Source organism: Apodemus sylvaticus, chromosome 17, assembly GCF_947179515.1.
Source record: "Apodemus sylvaticus chromosome 17, mApoSyl1.1, whole genome shotgun sequence".
NCBI classification, from domain to species: domain Eukaryota; kingdom Metazoa; phylum Chordata; class Mammalia; order Rodentia; family Muridae; genus Apodemus; species Apodemus sylvaticus.
The window spans coordinates 15,852,941-15,866,952 of NC_067488.1; the positions used below are offsets into that span (position 1 = coordinate 15,852,941).

General features: G+C 34.1%; 1 protein-coding gene across 3 annotated transcripts in view; it reads right to left on the minus strand.

Annotated features, from left to right (window-relative positions):
* Window positions 1-14,012, minus strand: part of Csmd3 (CUB and Sushi multiple domains 3) — a 1,209,570-nt gene that overhangs the window by 103,180 nt on the left and 1,092,378 nt on the right. For all 3 annotated transcript variants that reach the window (XM_052161507.1, XM_052161506.1, XM_052161505.1), the window contains 5 exons: window positions 7,193-7,262; window positions 5,336-5,452; window positions 3,684-3,893; window positions 1,600-1,788; window positions 806-983 (listed from right to left, as the gene is read on the minus strand). In XM_052161507.1, coding sequence (XP_052017467.1) covers window positions 806-983; window positions 1,600-1,788; window positions 3,684-3,893; window positions 5,336-5,452; window positions 7,193-7,262 — 764 coding nt within the window. The remainder of the gene's footprint in view (window positions 1-805; window positions 984-1,599; window positions 1,789-3,683; window positions 3,894-5,335; window positions 5,453-7,192; window positions 7,263-14,012) is intronic.

Consider the following 14,012-nt stretch of genomic DNA (forward strand, 5'->3'; position numbering starts at 1 on the left):
TAGACAAGGGTTTGGGAAGGAGAGAATGATACTGATGATTTACAGAGCTTTAAATGAATTTTCATGAAGGTATCACATACAAGCACTTATCATTACATTAATAGCAAAGTAAAATAATCTGAATCAAAAATGCTATTGATATGTCATGCACCTACACAAATAATAAAATGCTAAAATATGAAGCATTAAAAATGAGTTATGTTTTTACCTAAGCAAATGAAACAATATTAGCTGTAATCAACTTAGTTTACAGCAGGTACTCAGAATCTTTTAAAGCTTGTGGTGTCTTCTGTTACTTTTTTTTGACAGCAGTCTTGAGAATCAGTCTGTAATAACTTGTGCTCCTGCAACTCACACAGTGTTTTTGTCTTTGACTAATTCAGTGATTTTCTTTGTGCCTTTTATAATGTTACTTCAATTGATGCAATTATAGTATAATTATTTTGCTGTATAATAAATTGTTATGAAAAGAATTTAATAAGCATATAATATAGTTATGATCTGAACAGAGGTCTTAAATTTCACCAGTTTTTATAAATAAAGGACGTCCTTAAACATTTCTGGTAGTTGCCTGCCTTGCACATTTTCACCCATGGACTTTTGCTACATAATGGTACTACATCCTAAAATTTATGTATTATATTTCTCTCATTTAAAACAAAACAAAGCCATACTGACTCTCATTTATGCCATTCCAAATGTCAGATGGCAGTTTGGTAGTTTGTAATAGAGTTGTGATTTCCTTTCACCTTAACCTTATTATCCTACATAATTTAATCAATCAAAAAGGACAGTACTGACTTACCACACAGTAATGAAGTCATAGATGGGTTCTGTTTGAAGAACAGTAAAATTGATGTAGATTCCATTCCCAGGGGGAACTCTTACGAGCCAAAAGCAGTCTTGGAAGTTTGGATACTCATCAGGATAGCCGGGAGAATAAATGGTACCATTCATTGCAGTTATATTCCCGCCACAAAGAGCTAAGGAAAGAGATAGATGAGCATGTTTGAAAATAATGGACTTATACTAGACAAATGGCAAAGCTATCAAACTTTTAAGGCAGTTAAGGTGCATCTGTTTTGTTTTACCTTCAATGGTAAGAATGTACAAAATACAGCCATATTTAAAATTTTTCCACATGAGATCTTTGATGTATTTGCTGACCTTTGTGATCACAAAGCTCTTTACTCATTTAATATATGTGCATCAATGCACACACAACTTTCTCTCATTATATAAATAAATATATATCATGCCCTATACATACTGCATTTTTATAATTGCCAACAGCATTTGATGGAATAGGCACTCAAATTAAATAACTGTATCTTGATTTTTATGTTAAAGACACAGACATCCCCGACGGTCACATAACCAAAAAAGAAGTTTCAAAGTGTCTAAAATGTTAACAAATTTTACTCATACTCTCAGTAAAAGGTTAATATTGCTGCCACTAATATATTATTTTGCATTCAATATGTGAGTTTGTTTACCTATTTTAGCTATTAAAATGTCCTCAGCTGAAAACAAAATTATATTCTCATAACTTCTAACAAATAGCATCATCTTGAAGATAATTTTGGTTTAAAAGCATACCTTCACACCTTGGCAGTGGATGGTTCCAATTCCGACTAACACCATGAAGACATGTGAGAGCTGAGTTGCCAATTAATGTGTATCCTGGGAAACATTCAAATGAAATGGTTTGGCCAACAGTAAAATCACTTCCAATGACAAACCCATTACGAAATGGGCGAGGATCAGGACAGCTTTGCAACTGATATGCTGGAAGAGAAAATGAAAAAGAAGGACTTTTCCTCTTTGAATTTAAGAGACCACAAATGGGTACTTTTTGTAACTTAGCAATTAATAGCATACTGCTCAGTGTTAGCAGTATAAATACTAATTCTGGCCTATGGTAAAGACTGTCAGAGACAGGGAAATGAGAATTTCTTTTTGTATCTATAATTTTCATATTTAAAATGATAATTCATAAAAATCCATCAGATGCCTTATACGCTGGTGAAATTTATCTAAATTATGAACATGAATAGAAATGTAAACTCTTATTACAACCACAATTTTAATCAAACATATTCTGATTCTCTAAATAGAATGTAATTGCTTCTTGGTTATGCCACTTGTTCATAAAATAACTACATACATGTAACACTAATTCTTAGTCTTTTGCATTTTAAAATATTTTCTCTAAATGAACAACCTGAAAATCTCTGCTGAACTTTAATTTTTGATTATTGTGGATTTTTGACTAAAAATGTATTTTTCTCACTTTTTTGTTTATTTTATACAAGATAATATTGCACATTACTTTGTCATTGATTGCAGATAATTCCCCATTTCCTTTCCTATTATACATGCTTTATAAGCAGTGTTGAATCCATTTGTAATTACAGACTTCATGAATTCCTCAAAATATTTCAAGCTATATTATTAAAGTTCCAGCACACACATGATGAACTGAATCTATTGGAGACATAAGCTGCAAGGAATCAGTATGACTTATAGCTATGTTCTGCACAAGGCACTCAGATGGTTCACACATGTGTAGTTAGGAAAAATACTCATACATGTAAAATAAATATTCAAAGCATACCATACACATGACTCTGAGCTATCTAGAATTCCAGAAGAGAAAAAAAATATTTATCATTTTTAAAGAATTCATTTCTTCAAGATTAAAGATAGTTGTATATTTTAAGGAGATGATGAAGGATGTTTCTGTTGTAAGCATCTACAACAACACAATTACCAATGCAAAGACCCCTGTCCTCAGTACACACTTCTAAAAACACCATATACTCAGAATATCCTTTGATAATTAGGCAGAGATCTACAGAATTTTAACATTTGCATTCACTTCAGTCACTGCAATGATATTGTGTAAAATATCGTCTTAAGTTTATTAAGACCAGAAATAATGTAATATAATAAGTAAATGAGTTCAGTAATCATTAGTTGTCTATGTAATGATATATGCTTTACAATTACTTTATTACATATAATTGAACTTGTGCTTATAGAATGTACTACTCATAATGTGTGCTACGGAGAAAAAGGAGAAGATTTAAGCTGTGCTTACTTGAATATGGAAACCTGGGATTTAAGTCCAAGCTCAATTTAACGTATAGCCTTTCCTCAAAGTGGATAAATACCTTCTTCAAAATCATTATATATTTTCCTGAACATGGGCCTAATGTAATATTACCATCTATATGTTTGCTTTATATTCCAATGACAATATAACAAAACAATATTCTATCTTTAAATAAGTTTGTTTACAATGTAAGATGAATAATATTTTAACATTCACCTTCATTTAAAAGTAAAAACCTATTCTCAATGTCTAGCATTCATGTTTTCATTGTTTTCACTTGCTTAATTTAATTATGATTTTGAAATTTTAATTTTTTTCTTATATGTAGTTTGAAATCTCAGGAGAAAAAAATTGCATGATTGTTTTTATCCTTCTAATTGGGGCTTGCTTGGTTTTAGTTTCTTTTATCTTCTAAGACAATGATAGCAATCTTGCCGTAAGTGAACTAAGACCTGAGATGATCTCTAAGGCCTTACATATGCTCTCCAGCACTACTGCCCTAAAACTAACTCTAGTTAAGACAACTAAAAGGCACTATACCCTCTTATTTTATAATTCATCTTACCTTGATACACAATATGAAATCCCTGTTTGTTCTGAGAATAATCACTGTGAAAATATAAGCTGGTTTCATGGGTTGTACTAAACAGAGAAGATGGTATTTGTGGACCACTAAGCCGTCCAATAACAGTACTAATTTCAGAGGATCCACTCCGTACTTCCAAGTAATCATGTATGGTTTCTGTAGAAAAATTTACAAACTGGAGATGTACACCTAGAAGAGAAAGAGCAAGCACAATACTACGTGATATTTTACCATATTGCATACATGTACAAACAGCAACATACACACAGATTTGCATCTGTGTACTCAGATACCTTACCATTTATTTCAGAAAACATGGTCTCAAGATTTGTACATGGCAGCACATGCTTGTAATACTTGTGTGATGGAGGCCGCAGGATTAGGAATACAAGACCAGAAAAGGAACCAAAACAACAGATCTGAACTGTGAGTTTTGAATCAAAACTCATAGCATTGCTATAGTTCTTCAGTGAGTACTTGGTACATTCTCAACCTCATTTTCTTAGACTTAAAAACCATTAAGTCAAATGTTAGATATTTAATACTAATTTGTAGATGTAAATTCTGACTTACCTATGAAAATAATACGATAAATCCAATAATTACCAAAAACAAAATTGCACATCTCTGTACTACATGCACAATGAGACACCAGTTACAAAAATAAGGTGGCATGAACTTTATGTTACACTTACACACAACACATATATCTAACTCTGAGTACATACACAAACACATTCCACACATTTATATAGCCAACCTCACTCTGGGAGTCATCCGAATAAAATATCGGTATATCAAACAGCTAGCTATCTGCTCTTCCAGGGTCACGGAGAGTTATTCACAAAAGTTAAGAAGTAGAATCAGTCTAAAAATCATGAATGGATAAAGAAAACGTGGTATATACACACACATACACACACACACAAAACTATTATCTGTCTGTATGAAAGTAAAGAATTCTTTTCATTTTTAGAATCATGCATTAGAGATGTTCGTGGAGGACATTATACTAGGTGAAACTGACATTGCTGGGAAGACACAAGTCAAATCGTCTCAGTGAAACTGAGAATACCAAAGTAGTGAATTCAAAACAGCCAAGAGTAGAGTGGGCTTCCCAAAAGCCAGGGGAAGAGAGGTGACTAAGATATACAACTAGGAAAATGCAGAAATTTCAGAAAGAAAGGTGAAGAAGTACATTTTTCACCGTGGTGACTAGAGGTAATAATATGTTATTATGTTCTTAAAATCGCTAAGAAAATACAAGTTTAACTGTTTCCACTATAAAATTTCAAATAATCAAAACCTACTACATAATGATGTAGCACACATTAGTTTGATTAATTTTCCCATTCTGCAATATACTCATACTGTGAAACATGATATTACACATTTAGATTTTATCTATCATTTAAAATAAGAGGCAAACAAAACATACCTATATCTTTAACTTTTTAAGTAGTTCATGTAAAATATATTTTACTGAGGCAAATATTACTCAAATTAAGTTCTTCAACATATGTTACTCATAATGAAACATTAACTTGCTAACTTATACTCATATTGGACCTATATGCATCTTAATAATGCATTGATAAACATTGAAATGTCTTCCCTATACTTACACATACCAAAGCCGATGGGCAGCTTTATCGTCCATGTGCAATCTAAGCTGCTGGGGTAGTTTCCAGGAAAACCAGGACTGAGAATCACACCACTGAATTCAGACATTGCACCTCCACACTGAGCTGCAAAACAATAGGATTCTCATGAAAAGTAGAATTATGAAATATATCTTTGTGTTTAAAAGGCATCAAAACCACTTAAAGTCTTCAAAACCTGTCTAAGGTAATACTGTTCGAGAAAATTAAATGTAGGCCCAATTCCTTTAGCAAATGCTAGTTAATTCATAATTCATGTTTCTAAAGCAGCATAAAAGGTATAATATCTCAGAAAAAACAAAGTGCATCTTAAGTCAAGTTATTTTTAGCCAGTAACAGTTTTCTCCCAATGAATACACTTAAGAAAAGGACAAGTCTTTTTAAGCAGTGGCAAGTAATCATGCAGCTTATTTTTCTTTCTTAAGTACATCTACTCCCGTGTCTAGTCATTTCAAATGTGATGTAATTTAGACTAAACTAAAGCCAACTGTGTCAGCTCTCCATGTCAGATTGAAGAGAAACACATTTTCACAACCTTTTCTCCTTGTTTGTAAGAAGGCACAATGAAAAATTTTAAGAAACTATTGGCTTCATTTTATTCTAAAAAGATCGGGACAAAGGACCACAGAAGTATAAACAAGCAAAGTAAAACACAGGCATTTGAAAAATTAGGCAGCAATAACAAATGTGCTTATTTTGTAATCCCTATGGAATGGTTTTACTCTTGACAATCTAAGGGACCGTTCTAAAATGAAAATTTGCTAATTTAATTTTGTATATAAATCAGGTGTAATATTTAATATATATTAAAGTATATTTTCATCTTAGAAAATATTCTTTGCTATAAAGGCAGATTTAGAATGCCTTCTGGCTACCTATCTGTTTCAAACATTTTTAATTCATTTTCTGCTATATATAATGCATTTTATTATGTAAAGTATGTAAAATACAACAAAATTTTAAAAATAAAGAAAACCGCCTTTAAAATCTTCCACCTTCTGATGATCTATTTGAAATTTCATGCTTTTTTCTCTTTCAATGAGTGTTTCTATGTTTATGATGAACATATGATCATACTGTAAATTTGTTTAACTTTCATATATAAAAATATGTATTTCTCTATGATACATTTTTGATAGTCAGGAAATATTCTATCATCATGTTTCTTAACATTTTAAAAGCAGCCCATACACTAATTTGGAACCTTTAACTTGTATTTTATTACAATAGCCATCACTGAGTCTGTAATGAGGCCCACATTCAGATCTAAACTCTTTAAACATATTCTGTCCAAAAATATTAAAATAAACTTTGAAGCAAACATTACAGAAGGTGACCAAAGCAAAACTCAAAGAATAAGCCATTACAAAGCTATTTTATATTGAACTGAGATTTGAATATACTAATGAAGGACATCAAAATCTGATAAATATCCCATGTAGTTTCATACATTATCGACATATAAAATGAAGTGTAAACTTTCTTACCTTAATTTTATTAAACTATTACTGGTTTTGTACCTTGAATTGATAGTTATAAGTAGGATATTCACTTATTATTCTGAAATATTTCTTATTCTGATATCATAGTAAGAAATGGCATATGGATAAAAACAAATATATTTTGTTAGTATCTATATGTTTCTCACCATTGATGTGCATTTTAGGTTAAAAGTTGCAAATAATTAAAATAATAAAAAGCTAATGGTAGATAGTAAAGTAACATTTATATAAAATACAAAAAGACATAAAAATACATTAGAACATGGGTTATAAAGTGATTCTCTTAGATTTGAGAAAACAGAAAATCTTCTGTCTTTGAACTTACCCAAACAAATGGGGATTGGATAATTCCATCTCCTTACAGGTCCAGGCATACATGTGATATGAGAATGACCCTACATAAAGGCAGTGCAGCTCAGTACACACTTAGAAAAGAATGGATTAACTTAGCATACTGACAGTTTAATGTAGTATACATGACACTACATATAGATTCCTACTGTTTCATTTCATGTTACATATGTGAGCTTCAATATTACTTAAGAGAGGCAATTTTACATACTGGGAATATAATTTGAAATAAAACTGCAAAGTCTTGATAGAATGAAAATATATCATGTATAAGTATAGAATTGTAGTTTTAATATTTTTCCCGATTTGCTGTCTGCAGGGACACAAAAGGATCACTAGGTACTGTATCACCCTGAGCTTTAGATTTCTGGTGGTGCAAACCGCCAGGGGTCTGCCTGCACTCAGGAACTGAGCACATAGGCGGTTCATCTGCAAGCCAGCCCATCGCAGGACCTGTGTCCTATGTGAGAATCAACAGAGGGAGTGACCCCTACCACAACTTCTTCCCTCTGTAATAGAGCAGAGAGAGAACATCTGGTTGACCTTGACAACCTAAGTATAGCATTGCTTGAGGCAAGACTGAGAAGGGCTCCAAAGGCACAAAAGAGAAAGCCAGCATATCAGTATTCTGTGCCAGAAGAAACCCAATCATCCAGTGTTACAGAGATAATCTTAAAGATCCACAGTAGGTTGAAGCACCAGCCAGTGACAATAAGACCATCTAACTCCTGGGAGAACCAGATGGCTAAAGGCAAACGTAGGACCGTTACTAACAGAAACCAAGCATCTGAACCAAATTCTCCAACATTAGCAAGTCCTGGATACCCCAACACACCAGAAAAACAAGATTTGGATTTAAAATCACTGGTCATGATGCTAGTACAGGAACACATGAAGGACATACTTAAAGAAATTCAGGAGAAAATGGATCAAAAATTAGAAGCCCTTACAAGGGAAACACAAAAATCATTGAAAGAAATTCAGGAGAATACAAAAGCCAATAAGGAGGAAATGCAAAAATTACTAAAAGAAATACAGGAGAACATTGATCAACAGGCAGAAGTCATGAAAGAGGAAACACAAAAATCGCTTAAAGAATTAGTGGAAAACACAAACAAGCAAATGACAGAACTGATCAAAAATTTCCAGGATCTAAAAACAGAAGTAGAAATAACTAAGAAAGCACAAAGGGAGACAACTTTGGAGATAGAAAACCTTGGGAAGAAATCAGGGACCATAGACGCAAATATCAACAACAGAATACAAGAGATAGAAGAAAGAATCTCAGATGCTGAAGATACCATAGAAACCATGGACTCAACAGTTAAAGAAAATGCAAAATGCAAAAAGCATGTAACCCAAAATATCCAGGAAATCCAGGACACAATGAGAAAGCCAAATTTAAGGATCATAGGTATTGATGAGAGTGAAGGTTTACAACTTAAAGGGCCAGCAAATATCTTCAACAAAATTATGGAAGAAAACTTCCCTAACCTAAAGAGAGAGATGCCCATGAATATAAAAGAAGCCTACAGAACTCCAAACAGACTGGACCAGAACAGAAATACCTCCCATCACATAATAATCAAAACCCCAAATGTACTAAACAAAGAAAGAATACTTAGGGGAGTAAGAGAAAAGGGGCAAGTAGCATATAAAGGAAGACCTATCAGAATTACACCAGATTTCTCACCAGAGACCATGAAAGCTAGAAGATCCTGGGAGGAGCTCATGCAGACTCTAAGAGAACACAAATGCCAGCCGAGACTACTATACCCAGCGAAACTCTCAATTACTATATATGGAAAAGACCCAGCCCTACAAAGGATAATAGGGGGAAAGTACCATTGTAATGAGGGAAACTATACCCTGGAAAGAGCAGGATACTAAGCTTCTTTCATCAAACCCAAAGAAGATAACCATACACGTATAAAATTATAATCAAAAATGATAGGAAGCAATAACCACCACTCCTTGATATCTCGTAACATCAATGGACTCAATTCCCCAATAAAAAGACATAGACTAACAGACTGGTTACATAAACAGGACCCTACATTTTGCTGCATGCAGGAAACACACCTCAATGTCAAAGACAAAAACTACCTTAGAGTAAAAGGCTGGAAGACAATTCTACAAGCAAATGGTCCCAGGAAACAAGCTGGAGTTGCCATTCTAATTTCAGATAAAATTGACTTTCAACCTAATGTCATCAAAAGAGACATGGAAGGTCACTACTTGCTGGTCAAAGGAAAAATCCAACAAGAAGAACTCTCAATCCTGAACATCTATGCCTCAAATACAAGGGCGCCCTCATTCATAAAAGAAACTTTACTAAAGCTCAAAGTACACATTGCACCTAACACAATAATGTGGGTTACTTCAACACTCCACTTTCACCAATGGACTGATCGGGAAAACAGAAACTAAACAGGGAGACAATGAAACTAATTGAAGCTTTGAACCAATTGGAGTTAACAGATATATATATATATATATATATATATATATATATATATATATATAGGAATTTTTATCCCAAAGCAAAAGAATATACCTTTTTCTCAGCACCTCATGGTACCTTCTCCAAAATAGATCATATAGTAGGTCACAAGACAGACCTCAACAAATATAAGAAGATTGAAATAATCCCATGCCTCCTATCAGATCACTATGGAGTAAAAGTGGTCTTTAGTAACAGTAAAAACAACAGAAAGCCCACATACACATGGAAACTGAACAATACTCTACTCAATGATACCTTGGTCAAGGAATAAAGAAAGAAAGAAATCAAAGATTTCTTAGAATTTAATGAAAATGAAGGCACAACATACACAAATCTTTGGGACACAATGAAAGTAGTGCTAGGAGGAAAACTCATAGCTTTGAGTGCCTCCAAAAAGAAATTCGAGAAAGCTTACACTAGAAGATTAACTGAACAACTGAAAACCCTGGAACAAGAAGAAGCTAATTCACCCAGGAGGAGGAGAAGACAGGAAATCATCAAACTCAGGGCTGAAATCAATTAAGTAGAAACCAAGAGAACCATACAAAGAATCAACAAGACCAAAAGCTGGTTCTTTGAAAAGATCAACAAGATAGATAAACCCTTAGCGAGACTAACCAAAGGGCACAGAGAAAGTATCCAAATTAACAAAATTAGAAATGAAAATGGAGATATTACAACAGAAACCGAGGAAATTCAAAAAATCATCAGATCCTACAACAAAAACCTGTACTCAACACAACTGGAAAATTTGGAGGAAATGGACATTTTCTTAGACAGATACCAATTACCAAAATTAAACCAGGATGAAATAGACCATCTAAACAGACCCATAACCCCAGAAGAAATAGAAGGGGTCATAGATAGGCTTCCAACCAAAAAAAGCACAGGACCAGATGGTTTCAGTGCAGAATTCTATCAGACCTTCAAAGAAGAGTTAACACCAATACTCTTCAAACTTTTCCACCAAATAGAAACAGAAAGAACACTACCCAACTCCTTCTTCGAAGCCACTATTACGCTGATAGCAAAACCACACAAAGATCCAACTAAGAAAGAGAATTTCAGGCCAATTTCCCTTATGAATATCGATGCAAAAATACTAAATAAAATTCTTGCCCACCAAATCCAAGAACACATCAAAACGATCATCCACCATGATCAAGTAGGCTTCATCCCACGGATGCAGGGATGGTTCAATATAAGGAGATCCATCAATGCTATCCACTACATAAACAAACTCAAAGAAAAAAACCACATGATCATTTCATTAGATGCTCAAAAAGCATTTGACAAAATTCAGCATCCTTTCATGCTAAAAGTCTTGGAAAGGACAGGAATTCAAGGCCCATATCTAAACATAGTAAAAGCAATATACAGCAAACCGGTAGCCAACATCAAACTAAATGGAGAGAAACTTGAAGCAATCCCACTAAAATCAGGGACTAGACAAGGCTGTCCCCTTGCTCCATATCTTTTCAATACAGTTCTTGAAGTCCTAGCTAGAGCAATTAGAGAACAGAAGGAAGTCAAAGGGATACAAATTGGGAAGGAAGAAGTCAAACTATCACTATTTGCAGTTGATAAACAACTTCAGCAAAGTGGCTGGCTACAAAATCAACGAAAGCAAATCAATAGCCTTTATATATTCAAAGGATAAGCAGACTGAGAAAGAAATTAGTGAAATGATCTCCTTCACAATAGCTACAAACAGCATAAAGTATCTTGGGGTGACTCTAACCAAACAAGTGAAAGACCTATATGACAAGAACTTCAGATCTCTGAAGAAGGAAATTGACGAAGATCTCAGAAAATGGAAAAACCTTCCATGCTCGTGGATTGGCAGGATTTATATAGTTAAAATGGCCATCTTGCCAAAGGCAATCTACAGATTCAATGCTATCCCCATAAATATCCCAACCCAGTTCTTCATAGAGCTAGAAAGAGCAATTCTCAAATTCATCTGGAATAACAAAAAACCCAGGATAGCTAAAACTATTCTCAACAGTAAAAGAACTTCAGGGGGATTCAATATCCCAGACTTTAAACTCTACTACAGAGCAATAGTGATAAAAACTGCATGGTATTGGTACAATATCAGGCAAGCGGATCAATGGAATAGGATTGAAGACCCAGAAATGAACCAACCCACCTATGGTCACTTGGTCTTCGACAAAGGAGCTGAAAGTATCCAGTGGAAAAAAGATAGTCTTTTCAACAAATGGTGCTGGTTCAATTGGAGGTCAGCATGCAGAAGAATGCGCATCGATCTATTCTTATCTCCTTGTACCAAGCTCAACTCCAAATGGATCAAGGACCTCCACATAAAACCTGACACACGGAAACTAATCGAAAAGAAACTGGGGAAGACCCTGGAGGACATGGGCACAGGGGAAGAGTTCCTGAATAGAACACCAATAGCTTATGCTCTAAGATCAAGAATTGACAAATTGGACCTCATAAAACTACAAAGTTTCTGTAAGGCAAAGAACACCGTCAAAAGGACAAAACGTCAACCAACAGACTGGGAAAGGATCTTCACCAACCCTAAATCCGACAGAGGGCTAATATCTAATATATACAAAGAACTCAAGAAAGTAGAACCCAGAGAAACAAATAACCCCATTAAAAAGTGGGGTATGAAGCTAAAGAAAGAATTTTTGCATGAAGAACTTCGGAGAGCTGAGAAACACCTTAAGAAATGTTCAACATCATTAATCATTAGACAAATGCAAATCAAAACAACCCTGAGATTTCACCTCACACCAGTCAGAATAGCTAAGGTCAAAAACTCAGGAGACAGCAGGTGTTGGCAAGGATGTGGAGAAATAGGACCACTCCACTGCTGGTGGGATTGCAAGATGGTGCAACCACTATGGAAATCAGTCTGGCGGTTCCTCAGAAAAGTGGGCATGTCACTTCCTGAGGACCCTGTTATACCACTACTGGGCATATATCCAGAGGATTCTTCAGCATGCAATAAGGACACATGCTCCACTATGTTCATAGCAGCCCTATTTGTAGTAGCCAGAAGCTGGAAAGAACCAAGGTGTCCTTCAATGGAGGAATGGATACAAAAAATGTGGTATATTTACACAGTGGAATACTATTCAGCCATTAGAAACAATGAATTCACAAAATTCTTAGACAAATGGATGGAGCTGGAGAACATCATACTAAGTGAGGTAACCCAGTCTCAAAAGATCAATCACGGATTGCACTCATTGATAAGTGGATATTAGCCTAGAAACTTTGAATACCCAGGACATAATCCACAAATTAAATGATGTCCAAAAAGAATGGAGGAGTGGGCCCTGGTTCTGGAAAGACTCAGTGCAAGAGTATAGGGGAATTCCAGAACAGGGAAGTGGGAAGGGGTGGATGGAAGAATAGTGGCACTCATGAGGGCTTATGGGACTTGTGGGGAGTGGGGACCCAGAAATGGGGAAATCGTTTGAAATGTAAATAAAAAAATAAAAAAAATTATTTTCCTATCAAAGGATGGTCTAGTAAGTTAACAAAATAGCTGAAATGAATGGAGTATGTAGTTCTTTATAATACTTTCTTAGAATATGTAAAATGAGACACATTAACGAATTGTCATAAAACTATTGTATAAAAATGTTTTAACATTTAAGCAAAAATACATTTGTATTAAATAAAATCTAAGCCAGGTGGTGGTGGTGCAAGTTTGTAATCCCAGCACTCTGGGAGGCAGAGGCAGGCGGATTTCTGATTTCCAGGCCAGCCTGGTTTACAGAGTGAGTTCCAAGAGAGCTAGGGCTATACAGAGAAACCCTGTCTCAAAAACACCAAATCCAAAAATAAATAAATAAATAAATAAATAAATAAATAAATAAATAAAGTCTATAATACTCATATTGTTCTTAAGAGACTAAAAATTTCCATGTGGTCTTATTAAGAAATAGTAATTATTAAATAATTATTCTCTAACAAATTTGATTGTGAAGAATGTAAAATCAAATATCACCTTTAACTTTTAAAAATTAATTTTACAATGGATCAAATATTATGAAGATATTAAGGAAACCACATACATGAGGCCTTCTGAAAAAATACTTAAAAATAAGTATCAGAATATACACTTTAAATACAGTTGTTTAACATTTTAAATTTTGAGATTTTCACTAATTTTTAAAATTTTTATGGAATTATTTACAATTTCTGAATATTCAGGAAGTCAGCTGCCATAATTCTAGATATATTTTAAAAAGTGAATTAAATATTGAATCCAATTTCTCAGCTCAGATAACATTTTACTTCTAAA